We start from the raw sequence: 23,627 nt of genomic DNA, 5'->3' as shown, positions 1-23,627 counted from the left end.
CAGCACGTCACTTCCGGTATGACGCGGCCCCCGAACACTTCCTGACACCTGCACCCAGTGTGCGGGACACAGAGCTGCAGCCTCACAGCAGTGTCACTGCCACATTCCCGGCTCTTACTGCACACAGGTAACCAGCTGTCCTCCAGTCTATGTATCCACTGTCTGCAGCCAGCGCCATGTCTGTACACACTCACAGCTCTGCACATTGTGTCACAGCCTTCCACACATCACACACATGTAATATCAACCAGTTACACAGTCATGTTATCCATGGCAAAGGAGACTCTCCTGCTGACTATGTATTAACCTCTTCTTCTCCTACTTATAAATATCTGTGATGCAGTGCTCATCTCCCAATCCTCAAGCAAGATATCCTTGTTCATCCCATACCTCCCCCCTTTCGGCTGCCGTCACACTATCAGTATTTGGTCAGTATGTTACCTCAGTATTTGTAAGCCAAAACCAGGAGTGGAACAATTAGAGAAAAAGTATAATAGAAACATATGCACCACTTCTGTATTTATCACCCACTCCTGGTCTTGGCTTATAAATACTGATGTAATATACTGATAGTGTGACGGCAGCCTTCCTTCCCCTCCTCTCTCCCTCCCGTCCCCCTCCCCTCTCCCTCCCGTCTCCCTCTCCCTCCCGTCTCCCTCTCCCTCCCGTCTCCCTCTCCCTCCCGTCTCCCTCTCCCTCCCGTCTCCCTCTCCCGCCCCCCTCTCCCGTCCCCCTCTCCCGTCTCCCGTCCCCCTCTCCCGTCCCCCTCTCCCTCCCTCTCCCGTCCCCCTCTCCCGTCCCCCTCTCCCGTCCCCCTCTCTCTCCCTCCCCCATCCATCCAGATTTTAACATGTATTATTTTTGTTTCAGAACCTCCCCTCCTCCTATATGGTGTGCATTATTTCTATACATTATTTATTGCACTTAATTATATCCTATAGGTCGTCCTTGACATGGAACAGATCTTATAGTATGCTTTATTGTTCCACTAAACTTCTACCTACTTTCAGCTGTGATAGGAGATGGTGCTTAAAGGGGATATCCGAGACTTTATGGAAAACAAAATATGTGCCTATGCACTAACAGGGAGGTAGTCGCTACTTGCCTGCCTGTTGTGCCATTCTTCCCCGGCAGAGAGCCGTCATACACCGCTCCTGTCGGGGATTCTGCTGTTCCTGCTGATGTCACCTTGACCGAGCGGACGATTCTTTTCTGCTCCACTTTGTTGACAGGGAGGGACTTCGGATGTCATTCTGATTACCAGCTGGAATCCCGCTGCCTATTAGAGGCAGCTGGGAGCATGGTGGCTCAGTGGTTAGTACCAGAAACGAGCGAAATGTGGTCACAGTTTGGTAAATAAACCATCACGTTTCCACTAATGCTTTTGTTATTTCACTTTGGCTTGAATAGTGGAGCTGTATGATGAGCGGGGGAGGGGGGGCGTGTTTGATGAAGGGAGGAGGGGATGTGGAGAGGTTAGAGGAAAGGCATGCTCTTCTTTTTTTTTTTTTTTTTTTTTTCTTCTCTTTGTGTTGATTCAGGCAGCCAATCAGGGCACAGAAACCATCCACTTCAGGACACAAGGTCTTCTATAATTGGTTTCCGAAGTCACATGTTCCTGGCCATGTAAAAAGCTGACATTTTGTATTTCTGGTGCCAGTTTCTCAGTGTCACAGTGCAGAAAAGCTCCTGCTACTGCTGCAAGTGAACTTGTCAATTAAATAGAAAGGATCCTGTCCTGTGTGAAATCAATCATTAAGCACCTTGCTAGATTGTGCAAAAACTTTGTGTCAGTCTCCGGAAGCCTCATTTGCTACTCCAAATAGTTTGTGATAAAACTGTTTCAGAGAGAAATCAGAAGGCCAGATTTCCACTTACAAATCATTAGGTGTAAAGGTACCGTCACACTCAGCAACTTTTGAACGATAGCGATCCGTGACGTTGCAGCGTCCTGGATAGCGATCTCGTTGTGTTTGACACGCAGCAGCGATCAGGCCCCTGCTGTGACATCGCTGGTCGGAGCTAGAAGGCCAGAACTTTATTTCGTCGCTGGATCACCCGCTGTCATCGCTGGATCGGCGAGTGTGACGCCGACCAAGCGATGTGTTCACTGGTAACCAGGGTAAACATCGGGTTACTAAGCGCAGGGCCGCGCTTAGTAACCCGATATTTACCCTGGTTACCATTGTAAATGTAAAAAAAAAAAACACTACATACTCACATTCCGGTGTCTGTCACGTCCCCCGCCGTCAGCTTCCTGCACTGACTGTGAGCGCCGGCCGGCCGTAAAGCAGAGCACAGCGGTGACGTCACCGCTGTGCTTTACGGCCGGCCAGCGCTCACAGTCAGTGCGGGAAGCTGACGGCGGGGGACGTGACAGACACCGTAATGTGAGTATGTAGTGGTTTTTTTTCCATATACAATGGTAACCAGGGTAAACATCGGGTTACTAAGGGCGGCCCTGCGCTTAGTAACCCGATGTTTACCCTGGTTACCCGGGGACTTCGGCATCGTTGGTCGCTGGAGAGAGCTGTCTGTGTGACAGCTCTCCAGAGACCACACAAGGACTTTCCAACGATCACGGCCAGGTTGTATCGCTGGTCGTGATCGTTGGAAAGTTGATCAGTGTGAAGGTACCTTAACAGTGTTATTCAACCACACTAAGAAAATACATAGTGATTGTTCATTTAGTGACAGGTGACTGACAGCTGTGGGCCTAAGGTTGTGAAACATCAGGGTCCAGGAGGGGAAGGCTACATAGAACATGAGTGGGGGAAAAAGCGAGGTTGTGATCGAAGGATGAATGGGCTTGGTGTTCAACGTGTATGTTGGTTAGGTGCTTATTAGTGATGAGCGAATATACTCGTTACTCGAGATTTCTCGAGCACGCTCGGGGGTCCTTCGAGTATTTTTTAGTGCTCGGAGATTTAGTTTTTAGCGCCGCAGATGAATGATATACATCTGTTAGCCAGCATAAGTACATGTGGGGGTTGCCTGGTTGCTAGGGAATCCCAACATCTACTTTCGCTGTCTAACAGATGTAAATCATTCAGCTGCGGCAAGAAAAACTAAATCTCCAAACACTAAAAAATACTTGGAGGACCCCCGAGCATGCGTTACCCCCCCGAGTATATTCGCTCATCCCTAGTGCTTATGTTAATGAAAGTGCTACTGAACAAACCTTCTTGTCCTATCCAAAGACCACTGACAACACCTGTTACTGGACAGGCAATACACTCCGTTTATTTGGCAGTCACACAGCGCTACGCCTTGTAGATGAGGGCCAGAAAGAGCATATGCTCTAGTGCAGAGGTCCCCAACTCCAGTCCTCAAGGCCCACCAACAGGTCATGTTTTCAGGATTTCCTTAGTCTTGCCCAGGTAATAATTGCATCACCTGTGCAATGCAAAGGAAATCCTGAAAACATGACCTGTTGGTGGGCCTTGAGGACTGGAGTTGGGGACCTCTGCTCTAGTGGATGACAAGTGCTGCATCAAGTGGTCTCTTCTCCTCTTCCTCCACATTAACATCACACACAGTACAAGCCTCACGGGTGGCACCCCAATAACTATTGTTTCCTCCGCGTCACAAATTTCCAAACGCCCAACTGATTGTGGGGAACCACAGATGAGCCATTCTGCAGTGCTGTTCACACATTCTATCCCATGGGCATCAGAGGCTTGCTGTGAAGAAATACAGAATCCAGAGGAAGAAAGCATCTGCACCGATGGCCAAAAATTTTTCATGTTGGATCCGGAGCCGGACGAAGTAGGGTCTGAGCAGAATCCAGACCCTCGTCACCAGACGTTAACCAATAGAGGTGGAGGTGATCCTGATGAGACTCAGATAGCAGAGTTGCACACGGACTGTATTGTGGTGTCAGGGCAGGAAGAGGACGGGTGAGGAGCAATGAGAACAGAGAGGATGACTATGTTGTATTTTCCATTTGGTGTGAACCCACAGGTACACAGCTGAGTAGCTCAGCAGAGGAGGAGGTCATGTTGCAGCTTGCCACACAGACATAAAGTGATGCAACCATGATAAGCACTGCCTTCTCAGCCCCAACTCAGGCACGAGTGTGGAGTTCGCAGGGAAAGCAAGGATTGCCTAGTCAGGGCCTTTTTTTTTGAGACCGCAAAGGATAACTCAACTCTAGTTATCTGCCAAATTTAACCCCTTTCTGACATTGGACGTACTATCCCGTCGAGGTGGGGTGGGCCCCTATGACCATGGACGGAATAGTGCGATCGGCGGCGCTCACGGGGGGAGCGCCGCCGATCGCGGCCGGGTGTCAGCTGCCTATCGCAGCTGACATCCGGCACTATGTGCCAGGAGCGGTCACGGACCGCCCCCGCCACATTAACCCCTTGCACACCGCGATCAAAGATGATCGCGATGTGCCGGCGGTGCAGGGAAGCATCGCGCAGGGAGGGGGCTCCCTGCGGGCTTCCCTGAGCCCCCCGCAGCAACGCGATGTGATCGCGTTGCTGCGAGGGTCTTACCTCCCTCCCTGCCTGATCCAGACCCGGATCCAAGATGGCCGCGGATCCGGGTCCTGCAGGGAGGGAGGTGGCTTCACAGAGCCTGCTCAGAGCAGGCACTGTGAAGCAGCCTGCACTGCTATCAGATCGGTGATCTGACAGAGTGCTGTGCAAACTGTCAGATCACCGATCTGTGATGTCCCCCCCCCCCCCTGGGACAAAGTAAAAAAGTAAAAAAAAAATGTTCAAATGTGTAAAAAAAAAAAAAAAAAAAAAAAAAATATTCCAAAATAATGAAAAAAAAAAATATTCCCATAAATACATTTCTTCATCTAAATAAAAAAAAACCCAATAAAAGTACACATATTTAGTATCGCCGCGTCTGTAACGGCCCGACCTATAAAACTGGCCCACTAGTTAACCCCTTCAGTAAACACCGTAAGAAAGAAAAAAAAAAAAAACGAGGCAAAAAACAACGCTTTATTATCATACCGCCGAACAAAAAGTGGAATAACACGCGATCAAAAAGACAGATATAAATAACCATGGTACCTCTGAAAACGTCATCTTGTCCCGCAAAAAACGAGCCGCCATACAGCATCATCAGCAAAAAAATAAAAAAGTTATAGTCCTGAGAATAAAGCGATGCAAAAATAATTTTTTCTATAAAATAGTTTTTATCATATAAAAGCGCCAAAACATAAAAAAAGATATAAATGAGGTGTCGCTGTAATCGTACTGACCCGGAGAATAAAACTGCTTTATCAATTTTACCAAACGCGGAACGGTATAAACGCCTCCCCCAAAAGAAATTCATGAATAGCTGGTTTTTGGTCATTCTGCCTCACAAAAATCGGAGTAAAAAGCGATCAAAAAATGTCACGTGCCCGAAAATGTTACCAATAAAAACGTCAACTCGTCCCGCAAAAAACAAGACCTCAAATGACTCTGTGGACCAAAATATGGAAAAATTATAGCTCTCAAAATGTGGTAACGCAAAAAATATTTTTTGCAATAAAAAGCGTCTTTCAGTGTGTGACAGCTGCCAATCATAAAAATCCGCTAAAAAACCCACTATAAAAGTAAATCAAACCCCCCTTCATCACCCCCTTAGTTAGGGAAAAATTAAAAAAATGTATTTATTTCCATTTTCCCGTTAGGGCTAGGGTTTGGGTTGGGGCTAAAGTTACAGTTAGGGTTTAGATTACATTTACAGTTGGGAATAGGGTTGGGATTAGGGTTAGGGGTGTGTCAGGGTTAGAGGTGTGGTTAGAGTTACTGTTGGGATTAGGGTTAGGGGTGTGTTTGGATTAGGGTTTCAGTTATAATTGTGGGGTTTCCACTGTTTAGGCACATCAGGGGCTCTCCAAACACGACATGGCGTCCGATCTCAATTCCAGCCAATTCTGCGTTGAAAAAGTAAAACAGTGCTTCTTCCCTTCCGAGCTCTCCCGTGTGCCCAAACAGGGGTTTACCCCAACATATGGGGTATCAGCGTACTCAGGACAAATAGGACAACAACTTTTGGGGTCCAATTTCTCCTGTTACCCTTGGGAAAATACAAAACTGGGGGCTAAAAAATATTTTTTGTGGGAAAAAAAAAGATTTTTTATTTTCACGGCTCTGCGTTATAAACTGTAGTGAAACACTTGGGGGTTCAAAGTTCTCACAACACATCTAGATTAGTTCCCTGGGGGGGTCTAGTTTCCAATATGGGGTCACTTGTGGGGGGTTTCTACTGTTAAGGTACATTAGGGGCTCTGCAAATGCAATGTGACACCTGCAGACCATTCCATCTAAGTCCTCATTCCAAATGGAGCTCCTTCCCTTCCGAGCCCTCCCATGTGCCCAAACAGTGGTTCCCCCCACATATGGGGTATCATCGCACTCAGGACAAATTGGGCAACAAATTTTGGGGTCCAATTTCTCCTGTTACCCTCGGGAAAATACAAAACTGGGGGCTAAAAAAATAATTTTTGTGGGAAAAAAATTTTGTTTTATTTTTACGGCTCTGCATTATAAACTTCTGTGAAGCACTTGGTGGGTCAAAGTGCTCACCACACCTCTAGATAAGTTCCTTAGGGGGTCTACTTTCCAAAATGGTGTCACTTGTGGGGGATTTCAATGTTTAGGCACATCAGTGGCTCTTCAAACGCAACATGGCGTCCCATCTCAATTCCTGTCAATTTTGCATTGAAAAGTCAATGGGCGCTCCTTCCCTTCCGAGCTCTCCCATCCGCCCAAACAGTGGTTTACCCCCACATATGGGCTATCAGCGTACTCAGGACAAATTGTACAACTGTTGGGGTCCAATTTCTTCTCTTACCCTTGGGAAAATAAAAAATTGGGGGCGAAAAGATAATTTTTGTGAAAAAATATGATTTTTTATTTTTACGGTTCTACATTATAAACTTCTGTGAAGCACTTGGTGGGTCAAAGTGCTCACCACACCTCTAGATAAGTTCCTTAGGGGGTCTACTTTCCAAAATGGTGTCACTTGTGGGGGGTTTCAATGTTTAGGCACATCAGGGGCTCTCCAAACGAAACATGGCGTCCCATCTCAATTCCAGTCAATTTTGCATTGAAAAGTCAAATGGCGCTCCTTCGCTTCCGAGCTCTGCCATGCGCCCAAACAGTGGTTTACCCCCACATGTGGGGTATTGGCATGCACAGGATAAATTGTACAACAATGTTTGGTGTCCATTTTCTCCTGTTACCCTTGGTAAAATAAAACAAATTGGAGCTGAATTAAATTTTTTGGGAAAAAAAGTTAAATGTTCATTTTTATTTAAACATTCAAAAAATTCCTGTGAAGCACCAGAAGGGTTAATAAACTTCTTGGATATGGTTTTGAGCACCTTGAGGGGTGTAGTTTTTACAATGGTGTCACACTTGGGTATTTTCTATCATATAGACCCCTCAAAATGACTTCAAATGAGATGTGGTCCCTAAAAAAAAAAATGGTGTTGTAGAAATGAGAAATTGCTGGTCAACTTTTAACCCTTATAACTCCCTGATGATGTAAAGTAGACATGTGGGAAATGTTACTTATTAAGTATCTTGTGTGACATATCTCTGTGATTTAATTGCATAAAAATTCAAAGTTGGAAAATTGCGAAATTTTCATAATTTTCGCCAAATTTCCGTTTTTTTCACAAATAAACGCAGGTACTATCAAAGAATTTTTACCATTGTCATGAAGTACAATATGTCACGAGAAAACAATGTCAGAATCACTGGGATCCGTTGAAGCGTTCCAGAGTTATAACCTCATAAAGGGACAGCGGTCAGAATTGTAAAAATTGGCCCGGTCATTAACGTGCAAACCACCCTTGGGTGTAAAGGGGTTAAAAAAAAAAAAAAAAAGGCAAAAATTTCAATAATTTTACTACTACATGCATGAATTGGCACACGTGCGTCGAGCGGGCAACAGATTGTAGATAGGAGGGAAAGGAAATGTTGTTGTCACACATAACACCTAGAAAGCACACTAACTGCCTAGGCATTATTGCTGTGCCACTGAGAGGGAGATAACTGATTTAGGGAGGTCAGTATCCTGCGGCAGCAGAAGTTGAGATTTGGAAAGGTTGAGTTTCAGATAAAGAAATATCAATAGACCTTCACTTCCAAACAGAAATCAGGTGTGAACAGGTGCTTACTAAGAGTAGCCATCTCCATACACAACTAAACAAAGCAGCACTCTGTAGCGCTACAGCATGCAAACATGAAATCTGAAACTTGAGTTGGATTCATGCACTAGAAAATATGAAAAATTGAGAGTTCTTAGCGCACAAATTGGCCAATTCATGTGTACCCAGCAGCCATGATAAGGAGATTCTCTTTGTTGGGACCTGTCTAATGTGAATCCTCTCTTAGACTAAAGTGTTATGACCTGGTGGTCAGGACAATAATGGACCTGGTGGTTAAGAGCACACGGAATGACCTGATAGTTACTGATAATATAGGACGAGCTCTGGGACGTGGGAACTCTGCTGACCGCAATCCCTAATCCTATCAACCACACTAGAAATAGCCGTGGATTGCTCCTAACGCTCCCTATGCAACTCGGCACAGCCTAAGGAACTAGCTAGCCCTAAAGATAGAAAAATAAAGCCTACCTTGCCTCAGAGAAATTCCCCAAAGGAAAAGGCAGCCCCCCACATATAATGACTTTGAGTAAAGATGAAAATACAAACACAGAGATGAAATAGATTAAGCAAAGTGAGGCCCGACTTACTGAACAGACTGAGGATAGGAAAGGTAGCTTTGCGGTCAGCACAAAAACCTACAAAAAGACCATGCAGAGGGCGCAAAAAGACCCTCCGCACCGACTCACGGTGCGGAGGCGCTCCCTCTGCGTCCCAGAGCTTCCAGCAAGCAAGACAACAATCCAAATAGCAAGCTGGACAGAAAAATGGCAATCCAGAGAAAAACAAGCAGTCACTTAGCTTCTGCTGGGAAGACAGGTCACAAGAACGATCCAGGAGTGAACTAAACCAATACTGGAACATTGACAGGTGGCATGGAGCAGAGATCTAAGTGGAGTTAAATAGAGGAGCCAGCTAACGAATTAACCTCGTCACCTGTGGAAGGAAACTCAGAAACACCCACAGCCACCAGAGAAAGTCCATGGACAGAACCAGCCGAAGTACCATTCATGACCACAGGAGGGAGCCCGACAACAGATTTCACAACACTAAAGTCTACATCTCTATGGGAATGTAGGATCCTGCTGTAATTAAAAACGCCGGAGGGGTGGAGTGCTCAGTCAGAGAGCCAGTGAATTCACATTAGGCAGGTCCCAGCAATGAGAATCGCCTTATTGTGACTGCAGGGTACACATGAATTGGCCAATTTGTGAGCTAAGTATTCTCAATTTTTCAGAGTTTTAGTGCAGTTAGTGCAATTCAAGTTGCGTATTTCATGTTACCACTCTGTAGCGCTGTAGCATGTAGCTTTATTTGTTGAGTTTCAGAGAGCGGACATTATATTGGAAACTGCGGACACAGTCACTGGTGTTCTGTATTACAATGGAGGTAAGGTCAGGAGATGAAGTGCATAGTTGTATGGCATCAGCATAAAGATGGTACTGAAAGCCAAATCTGCTGATGTTCTTTCCAGTTGGGGATGTGTAGAGAGAAGAGAAGGCTAATGACTAAATCCTGAGGGACCCCAAAAGTGAGAGGAAGAGAAGTAGAGCCAGTGAATGATACACTGAAGGAGCGGTCAGAAAGCTAGGAAGAGAACCAGGAGAGAGCAGTGTCCTTAATGCCTATTGATTGGATCATAGATAGTAGGAGGTGGTGGTCAGTAGTGTCAAAAGCTGCATGTAGGCTGAGAAAAATGACCAGAGAGTGGTCACTATTATGTTTTGCTGTCAAAGGGTCATTGGTCACTTTGAGTTTGATTTCTGAAAAGTGTAGAGGGCGGAAGCCAGACTGTGATGGATCTAGAAGAGAGTGAGTGGAGAGGTAACAGGTAAGGTGAGAGTAGACCAGGCACCCCAAGAGTTTAGAGATGAAGGGAAGATTGGAGGCTGGTCTGTAGGTATTTGTTTAGAATGGGTCGAGAGAGGATTTTTTTGTTATGGAGTAATAATAGTGTTCGAAGGCAAAGGGGAAAATACCAAAGGAGAGGGAGAGATTGAAGATATTAGTTGAGTAGTGATGACTGGAGAAAGAGACTGAAGGAGATGTGAGGGAATAGGGTCAGTAGTACATGTAGTAGGATGAAAAGGAGAGAAGGCTGGAGACTTCTGTGATAGGGTCAAATATGGAGAGTGAGCCAGAGGAGATGTGGGGAGGAATGGGAGCCATGGCACTTGGTGGCTGGGAATGGATTTCTTGACTGATAATCTCTTTTTTTTCTCTGTGAAGTGTGAAGCCAGACCATCAGCACAAACGTTTGTGATGGGGCCTGTGCTTTCAGGCTCAGAATGGAGTGAAGGGTGTCATTTGTTAGTGTTGTTGGATAGTGAGATCAGATTAGTGTAGTAGGTCTGTTGGGTGAGGTGAAGGGCAGAGTTGTATGTTCTTAACACTAATTTGTAGTGGATGAAATTTTCAGGTGTGTGAATTTTCCTCCATAGGCGTTCAGCATTCTTAGAACATCGCTGGAGAAGTCGAGTTTGCTATGGAAGCCAGGGCTATTTTACTCTGTTTTGGAGACTCTGAGGGTGAGGGGCGCTACTTGGTCTAGAGTGCTTCTGAGAATGTCATGGTAATCATTTACAGCCAGATCAGGACAGGAAAGAGGACATTGGGGACAGTGATGAGAGCAGGGAGTCTAAAAGTGTATGAGGGTTAATGGCTTGTAGATTTCTGCATGTGTGGTAGGTAGGAGTGTGGTGCCCTTGGTGAGAATTTGTGAGTGTGAAGGAGGGAATGTTGTGGTCTGAGAGGGGAAGAGGCAAGTTATCTAGGTAGACGAGTGAACAGAGCCAGACAAAGATCAGATCAAGGGGTTAACAGTCTTTGTGTGTCTCAAAGGTTGAGAGCTGTGACAGGGCAAGAGAAGTGTTTAGAGATAGAAGCTGAGATGCAGATGGGGAGGTGGGGTTGTTAATGGGGATGCTGATATCTCCCAGGATATGGGTTGGTAATTAGGACGACGAATTGTGGCAGCCAGGCAGAAAAGAGGTCAAGTAGATGGGCTAGCCTGGAGGATGGTATAAAACTGCTAGTACTCTGAGGGAGAGAGGATGGAAGAGCCTGATGGTGTGGACCTCAAAAGAATGGAATGAGAGTGATAGAACAGGGGAGATGACTTGGAAAGTGATTTGTGGGGATAGAACTATGCAGACTCCGCTCACAGAAAAATCCCCAAGAAACAATTTCCAAAATAATCATAAAATATAACCTTTATTTAATATGTTAAAAACATACGTGTGCACTTGACAAAAACCATCACCAGTCAATACAAGCGTACTATAGGAAAGGCCAGAACAGTGCCAAGCCCTACGTTATCTATGTGTCCCCTACCTGCCTGCGGAGGTTGGCACCCTATTTGCCTACGCCGTGGCGCCCCCGCTCCTCGCCGGCTATCCCTACTATCCCTACACCGCCCTAATGGGACAAGGAAAGAAATATATCAAACATACAATGTATAAATGTAGATAACTTGGAGGGGCATAAATATGTCAGTATAACTATCTAGCTAGATCTAGGGTACTAAACTGACTTGGTGATCTGTGTCCCTTTGCTCCCTTCATATGTCATTCTCTGTTTCTGGTCAGCTTAAAAAATAACGGCAGATAAGGATTCAAACCTAGGACTAAACACATATATACTTATGGTCTGTTTCCACATATAGTAGGGTTGTCATACAAATAGGGAAGTGTATCTGTTGTAGTGTCAGACATACTCCATGTTACCTTCAAATATCTCATTACCCCACTGCAGCATTAGATTGACATTAAGTGCCTCAATAGCCATAGTTTACCCTATTCTTAACAACTCCGGTACAGACCAAAAAAGTTCCAAATCCCATAGTGTCTTTATACAGAATATATCCTACTAGACTCTTATATCCCTTTAAACTCTAAACTCGACGCGTTTCTCCCCTTCTGATTCAAAGAGGTTCATCAGGAGTGTGTTCAGATAACAAAGGGTTACTTAGCTCATGTATGAATTTCAGCATGTCAGATGTAGATAACTGCACCACCGGGCCGATCCCCTATCTTTGTAGTGCTTACAGACAAGTGCCAAATCCTGTGCATTATATGGGCTCTAAATCATCACTGCACTCCTCTCACCTGGGTGATTAGGATTAGCGTCCTAATCACCCAGGTGAGATGAGTGCAGTGATGATTTAGAGCCCATATAATGCACAGGATTTGGCACTTGTCTGTAAAGGCCCCTTCACATTAAGCGACGCTGCAGCGATACCGACAACGATCCGGATCGCTGCAGCGTCGCTGTTTGGTCGCTGGAGAGCTGTCACACAGACCGCTCTCCAGCTACCAACGATGCCGGTAACCAGGGTAAACATCGGGTAACTAAGCGCAGGGCCGCGCTTAGTAACCCGATGTTTACCCTGGTTACCATGCTAAAAGTAAAAAAAAACAAACACTACATACTTACCTACAGCCGTCTGTCCTCCAGCGCTGTGCTCTGCTCTCCTCCTGTACTGTCTGGGAGCCGGAAAGCATCGTTATGTGTGAAGGTACCTTTAGCGCTACAAAGATAGGGGATCGTCCCGGTGGTGCAGTTATCTACATCTGACATGCTGAAATTCATACATGAGCTAAGTAACCCTTTGTTATCTGAACACACTCCTGATGAACCTCTTTGAATCAGAAGGGGAGAAACGCGTCGAGTTTAGAGTTTAAAGGGATATAAGAGTCTAGTAGGATATATTCTGTATAAAGACACTATGGGATTTGGAACTTTTTTGGTCTGTACCGGAGTTGTTAAGAATAGGGTAAGCTATGGCTATTGAGGCACTTAATGTCAATCTAATGCTGCAGTGGGGTAATGAGATATTTGAAGGTAACATGGAGTATGTCTGACACTACAACAGATACACTTCCCTATTTGTATGACAACCCTACTATATGTGGAAACAGACCATAAGTATATATGTGTTTAGTCCTAGGTTTGAATCCTTATCTGCCGTTATTTTTTAAGCTGACCAGAAACAGAGAATGACATATGAAGGGAGCAAAGGGACACAGATCACCAAGTCAGTTTAGTACCCTAGATCTAGCTAGATAGTTATACTGACATATTTATGCCCCTCCAAGTTATCTACATTTATACATTGTATGTTTGATATATTTCTTTCCTTGTCCCATTAGGGCGGTGTAGGGATAGTAGGGATAGCCGGCGAGGAGCGGGGGCGCCACGGCGTAGGCAAATAGGGTGCCAACCTCCGCAGGCAGGTAGGGGACACATAGATAACGTAGGGCTTGGCACTGTTCTGGCCTTTCCTATAGTACGCTTGTATTGACTGGTGATGGTTTTTGTCAAGTGCACACGTATGTTTTTAACATATTAAATAAAGGTTATATTTTATGATTTATTTTGGAAATTGTTTCTTGGGGATTTTTCTGTGAGTTGAGTCTAAGCTACCCTAAGCATTTATATTGTAGACTGTGAGAAACTATGCAGACTCCGCCACCAGGTCTGTTTTCTGTTCTCGGGGAATGGGAAAAATGTAAGCCACCATGAGAAACAGCAGCGGGGAGACATTGTCAGAATCCTAAATCCAGGTTTCAGTGATTGCCAACAGATTAATAGAGTTGTTCAGAAAGTAGTTGTGCAGGAGATGAAGCTTATTGCACACAGACCATGGATTCCAGAGTGCACAATTACAAGAAGCTGGGAGTACAGCTAATGATAATAGGGTTAGTAAGGTTTCGGTGTGAGGGGGGGAGGGGTTGAAGTTGACGGAGGGAGGACTGGGGTTGGGAGAGAGAGCCCGTGAAATAAGTAATAGTAAAAAGAGAACAAGTATTTATTCAGTCGCCATGACAGCACAACGAGAGAGGGGATCCGCCCTTCAGGGACAGGAAACCTACAGACATAAAAAGGGCGGTACCTCTCTCCCACGTCAGTTTGGTTTCCTGTCCCTGACAGCGGAACCTCTTTCAGACAGGCCCTGAGAAGAGGGTCGAAGTTAAGAAGACTCCCCACTCCTGGCGGCCCGGTACAGGTAGCGGGGGTCCCCTATCTCGGCCCGTCCAGGAGGCAGGAAGCACCACACGGCAGGGGCACTGCGCGGTGTAGGTGGCAGCAGGAGGAAGCAGCCTCTGACATAGGCTAGCTTCTCGGGCGTCCGCAGCGCAGAGGTACCTAGAGGTGCTTGGCTACTTGGGGTCCCGGGAGTCACGCTGTTCCGGGCAGGGACGCGGCATTGGTCCGGAGGGGGTCTGCTGGCGTCCTGGTCCGCGTGTCGGCTTGGCGCCGCCGCCGCGTCCTGAAGGGGGCGTGTCTGGATGACGCGGCGAGCGGCGCGGCCGGATGACGCGGCTGGGCATGCGCAGTAGCGTCATCTCCGGCTAATGGCGGCGCCCAGCTGCGGGAGCGGTCGGGGCTTCGGGGAGGGGTAGCGCAGCGCAGCGGCGGACGATTAATGACCACCTGGGATTCCCTGCTGGCCCCCATCTGGGGGCGGTACCTTGGGGGTATTTAAGGCGGCAAGCTGGGATGATCAGAGTTCCTCACCCATTCCATAATGGAGTCGCCAGAAGGAACTATCAGCCAGCCGCAGCAGCAGGAGCCGCAGCAGCAGTCAGATAAGCCTCGTAGAAGCTCCCAGCGTCGGTCTAGTGGCAGTAGCCGCGCTGGTGGAGCTAAGGAGGCACGGATCTCTATACCAAAGTCCTCAGGCCGTAAGGATTTGCCGGCTACGAAGGACCCCCCATCTACGGTACCACTCATTACTGGACGGGGTAAGTGAGCTTCGTGAAAGTCCACTTAGTGATGATTGTGTTCCCCTTGTCTTTTTTCCTCTATCAGGGGAGGAAAAGTTTGTCCAAAGCCAAACATAGGCAGAGTGCCGAATGTACAGAGCCGCTTCCAGATGGGCATTTGAGAAAGTTATGTAAAATATGTATTCAACGTTTACTGGAGGAGGAGGCGCCTGATCTAACCTCTACAATAAGAGAGATGGTGAGACAGGAAATTAAAGGTGCCGAGAGATCCAAGTCTCGGGGAGCAGAAGCTAAAAGATCATCCCCTTTATCTGAGGTAGATTCGGACTCGGGTGAGCTAAGCTCAGGGTCTCTTCCGTCTACTTCCTCCTCTGAGGATCAGGAGTCTACTCGAGCCTGTTTGTCCCTAGATAGGGTTAACCATCTGGTCAAAGCAGTTAACGGCACAATGGGGATAGAAGATACCCAGTCGGAATGTTCCATTCAGGATATTATGTTCAGGGGTATTGAGCGAAAATCCCGAAGAGCCTTTCCAGTGATTGATAAAATCAAATCGTTAATCTCAAAAGAATGGAAGAAACCAGAAAGGAAGGGGTCGCTTCCGCCAGCCTTTAAAAGACGGTATCCCTTTGAGGAAGCGGCTTCGTCCTCATGGGATAAAGTCCCGAAGCTGGATGCAGCAGTCGCTAAGGCATGCAAAAAAACGTCTCTCCCCTTCGACGACTTGGGGAATTTGAAAGACCCGTTAGATAGGAAAGCCGACATCTTCCTTAAGGGAGCTTGGGAGACTTCAGCGGGATCCTTGAGGCCAGCTATAGCAGCCACTTGTACCGCTTGATCCTTGATGGTATGGTTGGGTCACCTCGAAGATCAGCTCAGAGATAAAGTCCCTAGGTCGGAAATATTGTCCTCCATGCCCATAATCCAGGATGCCGCAGCCTTCCTTTCAGATGCTTCAGCAGATTCGGTCAGGTTGGCCGCCAGGTCCTCGGCATTATCCAATGCAGCCAGGAGAGCGCTATGGATAAAATGCTGGCCAGGGGACTTACAAGCTAGAACAAAATTATGTAGCATTCCTTGTGAAGGAGCTCACTTGTTCGGACCAGTACTAGACGAGCTATTGGAAAAAGCAGGGGATAATAAAAAACGCTTTCCCTTCCTAGGAAGACCCTTCTACAGACGGGACTATAATAGAGGATGGTCCAACCGCAGAAGACCATATAGAGACTCCAACAGAGAATCTACTAGATATGACAACAGCAGAAGGAGGGGTAGAGGATTTATGTTTAATCCTTCACGAGAGGTTAAGAAACCACAATGACTAGCGGACCAGGTGGGGGGTAGGCTTTCGGCCTTCTACCCAGCCTGGGTGCGGATTACAAACAATCCATGGATTTTAGGCATTGTGGAGAAAGGCCTAACCTTAGACTTCCACCATACTCCTCGGGACAAATTTATGTTAACACCTGTTCGTTCCTCCTCTACAGAGCAGTTGGCGCTGGAGTCTGAGGTCCGGGAGCTCCAACAGAAGAATGTTCTAGTCAAAGTCCCTGCAGGCGAGGAAGGTAGGGGGTTTTATTCCCCTCTGTTCCTGGTCAAAAAACCTGATGGTTCATATCGCACCATTATTAATTTAAAAGGCCTGAATAATTTTCTGTTGATACCCTCCTTCAAAATGGAGTCGGTCAAGACAGCAATAAAATTACTCTTTCACCACTGTTTTATGGTTGTCTTAGATCTCAAAGACGCCTATTACCATGTACCAATTCATATTGATCATCAGAGATTTCTTAGGGTGGCGGTTTCCCTAGCTGGCACAGTAGAACACTTTCATTATCAGGCACTTCCGTTCGGAGTCGCAGTTGCAACCAGGGTGTTCACAAAAATCATGGTGGAGGTTATGGCGCACTTGCATGAACAGGATATATTAATAGTCCCTTACCTGGATGATTTGCTAATTGTGGGTCATTCTGAGTCGCATTGCACAGACCAACTACAGAAAGTCATGGATGCGTTACACAAATTGGGCTGGATGGTCAATATAAAAAAATTGCGCCTTCAGCCCCTAAAAGTACAAGAATTCCTAGGATATGTTATTGACTCTAGTCAGCAGGAATGTCGCCTGCCGGACACAAAAGTTGCTAAGATTAAGCAGTTGGTCACCAGGGCAATAAATAATCCCTTAGTATCAGTCAGAAGTGCGATGTCAATCTTGGGTTCTCTTACGTCCTGCATCCCGGCAGTTCTCTGGGCACAGTTCCACACGAGGGCTTTACAGTGGGACGTGTTACACAATTCCCGTCGTCTAAAAGCTCACCTCGACAGTAAATTCACACTTTCTGCGGAGACTGTACATTCGCTTGGTTGGTGGACTCACACTTCGAATCTACACAGGGGGGTCCCTTGGATAAATCACATATCTAGGGTGTTGACTACGGACGCTAGCCCCAAAGGGTGGGGGGCTCACTTAGGGGAGGATTGGGTTCAGGGACTATGGTCTCAGTCTGAACAGGACTCTTCCTCCAACTTGAAAGAACTGTTGGCAGTAAAACATGCCTTAAATAGATTCCTTGTACCCCTACAGGGTCGACACGTCAGGCTTTTGTCAGACAATCGGGTAACTGTGGCCTACATTAATCGTCAAGGTGGCACGCGATCCAGTACATTGATGGAGGTCGCAAATCATATCTTTCAGGTGGCCGAAGTACATCTTCTCTCCCTGACGGCGCTTCATATAAAAGGAAGTATCAACACCAAAGCCGACTATCTAAGCCGCAACATGCTCAGACAGGGGGAGTGGTCGTTAAATCCAGCCATTTTCAGTCAGATCATTCAGTTATGGGGTTGTCCGGAGATAGACCTTTTTGCCAACAGAGAGAACAAAAAATTACACCAATTCTGCTCCCTAAATCCAAAAGACAACCCATACGCTGTGGGCGCTCTGCTGATATCTTGGCACTTCAGGCTCGCGTATGCTTTTCCCCCTCTAAATCTGATTCCCCTAGTCCTGAGGAAGATTCGGGAGGACAAGGCCCGGGTAATCTTGATAGCTCCATTTTAGCCCAAGAGGGCTTGGTTTCCTTGGCTGAGGAAGATGTCTGTCTGCCAACCATGGATTCTTCCAGAGCTACCAGATCTGCTCTCCCAGGGACCAATCCTCCATCCTCAAGTAGCCAACTTACACCTAGCGGCATGGAACTTGAGAGGTCCTTACTGAGGGGGAAAGGGTTCTCTCAGAATCTGGTAAATACTCTCCTTAAAAGTAGGAAACCCTCTACAACGGGCATTTATGTGAGGGTATGGAGAAAATTTTTATCATTTTCAGGGGCTCAAATTGACCAAGAACCATGTATTAACCAGATTCTTGAATTTTTACAAAAAGGCCTGGAAATGGGCTTGGCCACAAGTACTCTTAGAGTTCAGGTGTCAGCGCTGGGAGTGTTATATAATCTTAATTTAGCCAGTAATCACTGGATTTCTAGATTCTTTAAAGCAGTCACCAGGTCTAGACCAATTATTAAACAAAGGATAGTCCCATGGGACCTAAATTTAGTACTCTCAGCCCTAACGATAGCCCCATTCGAGCCCATTGATACTATTCCTGTGAAAATCCTGTCAATCAAAACAGCCCTGTTAGTTGCTCTTACATCTGCTAGAAGGGTTAGTGATCTGCAGGCACTCTCCAGACATCCCCCATACATGCAGGTTAGGGAGGATAGGGTCATATTGAAACCCGATCCCCTATATCTGCCTAAAGTTGCGTCTAAATTTCACAGGGTTCAGGAGGTAGTCCTACCCTCCTTTTGCTCCAACCCTACTAACGATAAAGAACGTAAATTCCATTGCTTAGATGTGAGGAGATGCCTCATTAGATATATTGCAGTTTCAGATTCCTGGAAAAAAGATAACTCTTTATTTGTAGCCTATCAAGGGGTAAGGAAGGGTCTTAGAGTATCTAAAAACACTCTAGCCAGATGGATTAGGGAGGCGATCTCTCTCGCTTACACCGCAGGTGGCAACGAAGTTCCAGATGGTATAAAGGCACACTCCACGCGGGCCATGGTATCTTCCTGGGCGGAGAGGTCAGAAGTGTCAATCGAAGACATATGTAAGGCGGCCACATGGTCTTCCCCTTCTACCTTTCTTAGACATTACAGATTAGATCTGGGTAGTTCCTCAGACCTTACGTTTGGGAGAAGAGTGCTAGAAGCTATTATCCCCCCCTAAATCTTTCGTCTCTGAAAGTCTCTCGTTGTGCTGTCATGGCGACTGAATAAATACGTACGCTACTCACCTGGTAGCAGTGTTTTTTCAGGAGCCATGACAGCACCCTTAAATTCCCTACCCTATAATTTTGGATGTTTTAACACCCTGTTGGTTTTTGCGTTATATTCCATGTTCACTGGCATAATAAAATGTGTTTATATACATGCTGCATCTGTGTTACTAACCAAGGTGGTCCTCTCATGCTCTGGAAACAACTGACGTGGGAGAGAGGTACCGCCCTTTTTATGTCTGTAGGTTTCCTGTCCCTGAAGGGCGGATCCCCTCTCTCGTTGTGCTGTCATGGCTCCTGAAAAACACTGCTACCAGGTGAGTAGCGTACGTATTTCCTTGGGTTTGTGACACTGTTTGTTGTGCGATATCTTAGGGCAAGATGGCTTGAACTGCTCCCTTAACCACCAGGTCCTCATTGAAACTTCAATTCCAAGCTGTAAATGCTGGTCCAGACGCTAATGCCATTTGCAAATTTTTACTGTGGTCAATTGATGCTAATTTTCATGGTATCTGCCCCTAATTTTAGCTGTTTGGGAAGCTTTTTGTCACCCCTTAAGGTGTTGTGTGTATATATGTTTGGTCTTCCATTGAATCTAATGGGGTTTGGGTACGTTAATTGAACCGTTTGGCAAACGTCTAAACATTTGGCGAGCCGAACCTTGAAAGGATCACTCATCTCTAGTTAGCACTGCATTGTTCCTGCACTGGGGTCCTGGGTTCAAATCCCACCAAGGATAACATCTACAAGAAGCTTGTTTTCCCATGTTTGTGTCCCACGTTATCAAGACGTACTGATAGGAAATTTAGATTTTGAGCTCCATTGGGGACAACAATGATAATGTATGTAAATCATGTATATGTATTTAATGTATGATAGCTGAATCCCATGCAGGAACAGTCTGTGCCAGGGAATAACGGCGCTAGGCAAAACGAGAAGGTAGGTAGGAACTACCTGCCTGTTGGTGCTTATGCATTTTTTTTTTTTTCATAAAGTCCCGGAATTACCCTTTAAGTTTCCACTGGACCTCTTGTTCATTTTTCCATTCCCTCCCCCGCCTATTTTATCCATGTCCATGTATTTACTTTTGCACATCCTTTTTGTATATACGGTAATTTTTTGGTATATAATTTTGTATATATCATTTGATACACTGTATAATATTTATCCTGTAATTTCTCACATTTCAGATGTCCTTGAAAAGGCCACTCTCTGTCAAAACCTTGGACAGTATTTGTTTGACTCCTTGCCGGATCAAAATAAGTAACACTGCATCAAGACCTAAAGTCTTGCTTTCCTTTTTGTGGTGCTGAGGTTTCAATTAGTCTGGACCAAGAGTCTCTTCCTGGAGCACACTATTTAACCTGTGCTGCTGGTCTTTCTCCTTCATCTAATGAGCACTCCAAAGCCAACTCATAGGAGCTCCCCGGCGTGGCATTTCTTCAGGAAATGTGATGATGACGAGACACGGGTGGTTTGCACGCTGTGCCATCGGAGCCTGAAGCGAGGCATAAATACTTTGAACCTGAGTACCACCTGCATGACAAGACATCTGAGTGCAAAGCACGAGCTGCAGTGGAATGCACAAATGAAAAACCATGAACCATCTGAGGCCCCGCCTGCCCCCTCTTCTGCTGCAGTCTCAGCCTCTTCCTCCCGCTCACGATCAACAGGGCCACCTGGCTCACCACAAAGAGAGGATGTGATAGCACCAGCAATGTCACCAAGCATCTCCACATCGTCCCATAGAAGTGTTCAGCTGTCAATCCCCCAAAGACTGGAGAGAAAGAGAAAGTACCCACCTACCCACCCACGAGCCTTGGTCCTGAATGACTGCATTTCAAAATTCCTGGCCTTTGAAATGCTGCCTTTCCGGCTGGTAGAGACGGACAGTTTTAAAAAACTGATGGCAGTAGCTGTCCCACATTACGTGGTTCCCAGCCGCCACTACTTTTCCCGGCGAGCTATCCCTGCCCTGCACACAAATGTTACGGACAAAATCAGGTGTGCACTGCGCAATGCCATCAGTGGCAAGGTCCACATAACCACCGATACTTGGACCAGTAAGCACGGGCAGGAACGTTATATATCTCTTACTGCCCACTGGGTAAATGTAGTGGCGACTGAGGTGGAAGGTGATCTGATGCATGTCCTACCACCACCAAGAATTGCTGGACAGTTCTCTAGCCATGTTGCATCCTCTTCGTACTCCGATTCCTCCACCACCTCCTCATCCAGTCAGCGTAACAGCTGCGCCACCAACTTCTGCACAGCCAAGGGTAAACGACAGCAGGCTGTTCTGAAACTCATCTGTTTGGGGGAAAAATCCCACACCGCGCAGGAGCTGTGGACGGGGATCAAACAACAGATAGATGAGTGGTTGGTGCCGCTGAACCTCAAGCCAGGTCTGGTGGTGTGCGATAACGGGCAAAGTCTTGTAGCAGCTCTGGGCCTAGCCAGTTTGATGCACATCCCTTGCATAGCACATGTGCTGAATTTGGTGGTGCAGAGCTTCCTTAAAAATTACCCTGAGATGTCAGAGCTGCTGCAGAAAGTGAGGGCCGTCTGTGCACGCTTTCGGCGTTCTCAACCAGCTGCTGCTAGCCTGTCTGAGCTGCAGCATCTCTTCTGCCTTCCCGCTCACCACCTCATATGCGACGTACCCACAAGGTGGAACTCCACCTTGCATATGCTAGAGAGACTGTGCGAACAGAAGCAGGCAATAGTGGAGTTTCAGCTGCAGCACGCACAAGTGAGTCGCTCTGTGGAACAATACCACTTCACAACCAACGAGTGGGACTCGATGCAGAATGTGTGTGCAGTGTTGGGCTGCTTCGAGTTCTCCACTAACATGGCCAGTGCTGATGACGCCATCATCAGTGTTACTATCCCACTTCTATGCCTGCTTCAAAAAGCTCTTCAGACGATGTCTGAGGTGGTGCCGGAAGAGGAAGAGGTGGAGGAAAAGGGATCATTCATGCGATTATCAGGCCAGTCGTCCACACATGGCTCGGAGGGTGAGTTTCTGAACCAACAGCAGCTAGGTACACAAGTTTCCAGTCAGGGGACGGTTTTGGAGGATGAGGAGGAGGAAGAGGAGGAGGAGGAACCATCTTTACAGCAGGGTGGCACTCAAAGCAGCTCACGGACATCACTGGCTCGAGGCTGGGGGGATGCAGAGGACCCAGACGATACACCACCCACTGAAGACAGCTTGTCGTTGCCTCTGGGCAGCCTGGCACACATGAGCCAATACATGCTGCTGTGCCTACGCAATGACCGTAGAGTTGCCCGGATTCTTACCAGTGATGATTACTGGGTGGCCACGCTGCTGGATCCCCGTTACAAAGACAATGTACCATCCTTACTTCCGTCGCCAGAGTGGGATTGTAAAATGCAGGAATACAAGCGTATGCTGGTAGATGCACTACTGACGGCGTTCCCACCTGACAGTGGGGACTCAGTGGAAGAACAAGGCAGAGGAGAAGGAGGAAATCACCAGCGAAGCTGGGGCTCCATCACCACCTCAGGAGGGAGGATTAGCGTAGCAGAAATGTGGAAAACCTTCCTTAGCACACCACAACTTCTGGCACCACCATCTGAAATGGTCCATATTAGCAGGAGGCAGCGTTTCAACAACATGGTGGAAGACTACCTGTCCACACATCTCCATGTACTGAGTGATGGGTCTGCTCCATTTAATTTCTGGGTCTCCAAATTGGATATATGGCCTGAGCTTGCCCTTTACGCCTTGGAGGTGCTGGCCTGCCCTGCGGGAAGTGTACTGTCGGAACATGTGTTTAGGATTGCAGGGGGTGTGAGAACAGATAAGCGCATCCGCCTATCCACAGCCAACGTGAGTAAGCTCACATTCATTAAAATGAACCAGGGTTGGATCCCACAGGACTTGTCTGTACCTTTGGCTGAGTAGAGAAATATACCAGACACACACAGCCATTGCTATACTTCACTGCAGTTTATTCTTTCTATTTGCCATTTCCAATGTTTTGGGGCCTCCCCAAATTTAAAATAAAAAAGCAAAAACACAGTTGGCTACCTCCTTGTCCACCTATACTGCCATGTCTACCTACGCCTCCTGGTTCAAGATTATCAGTTTTTTTCCTTCTGTTATTTTAAAGGCCCCTTCACATTGAGCGACGCTGCAGCGATACCGACAACGATCCGGATCGCTGCAGCGTCGCTGTTTGGTCGCTGGAGACCTGTCACACAGACCGCTCTCCAGCGACCAACGATGTCGGTAACCAGGGTAAACATCGGGTAACTAAGCGCAGGGCTGCGCTTAGTAACCCGATGTTTACCCTGGTTACCATCCTAAAAGTAAAAAAGACAAACAGTACATACTTACCTAACGCTGTCTGTCCTCCAGCGCTGTGCTCTGCACTCCTCCTGTACTTGCTGTGAGCACAGCGGCCGGAAAGCAGAGCAGTGACGTCACCGCTCTGCTTTCCGTCTGACCGACTCTCACAGCCAGTAC

The 23,627-nt window shown here is 46.8% G+C and overlaps 1 protein-coding gene across 1 annotated transcript; it reads left to right on the top strand.

Annotated features, from left to right (window-relative positions):
* Positions 1-23,178, top strand: LOC138676900 (zinc finger BED domain-containing protein 4-like). The gene is made up of 2 exons (XM_069766592.1): positions 1-127; positions 20,323-23,178. The coding sequence occupies exon 2, from the start codon at positions 20,526-20,528 to the stop codon at positions 23,061-23,063; it is 2,538 nt and encodes an 845-aa protein (XP_069622693.1). The 5' UTR covers positions 1-127; positions 20,323-20,525; the 3' UTR covers positions 23,064-23,178.
* Positions 23,179-23,627: the final 449 nt, after the last annotated feature.

The sequence above is a fragment of the Ranitomeya imitator genome, chromosome 4 (genome assembly GCF_032444005.1).
Source record: "Ranitomeya imitator isolate aRanImi1 chromosome 4, aRanImi1.pri, whole genome shotgun sequence".
Taxonomy (NCBI): Eukaryota; Metazoa; Chordata; class Amphibia; order Anura; family Dendrobatidae; genus Ranitomeya; species Ranitomeya imitator.
This window is presented reverse-complemented; position numbering and strand designations above follow the sequence as displayed.

Coding starts and splice junctions, on each gene's coding strand:
- LOC138676900 (XM_069766592.1), top strand. CDS start 20,526: ATGAGCACTCCAAAGCCAACTCATAGGAGCTCCCCGGCGTGGCATTTC.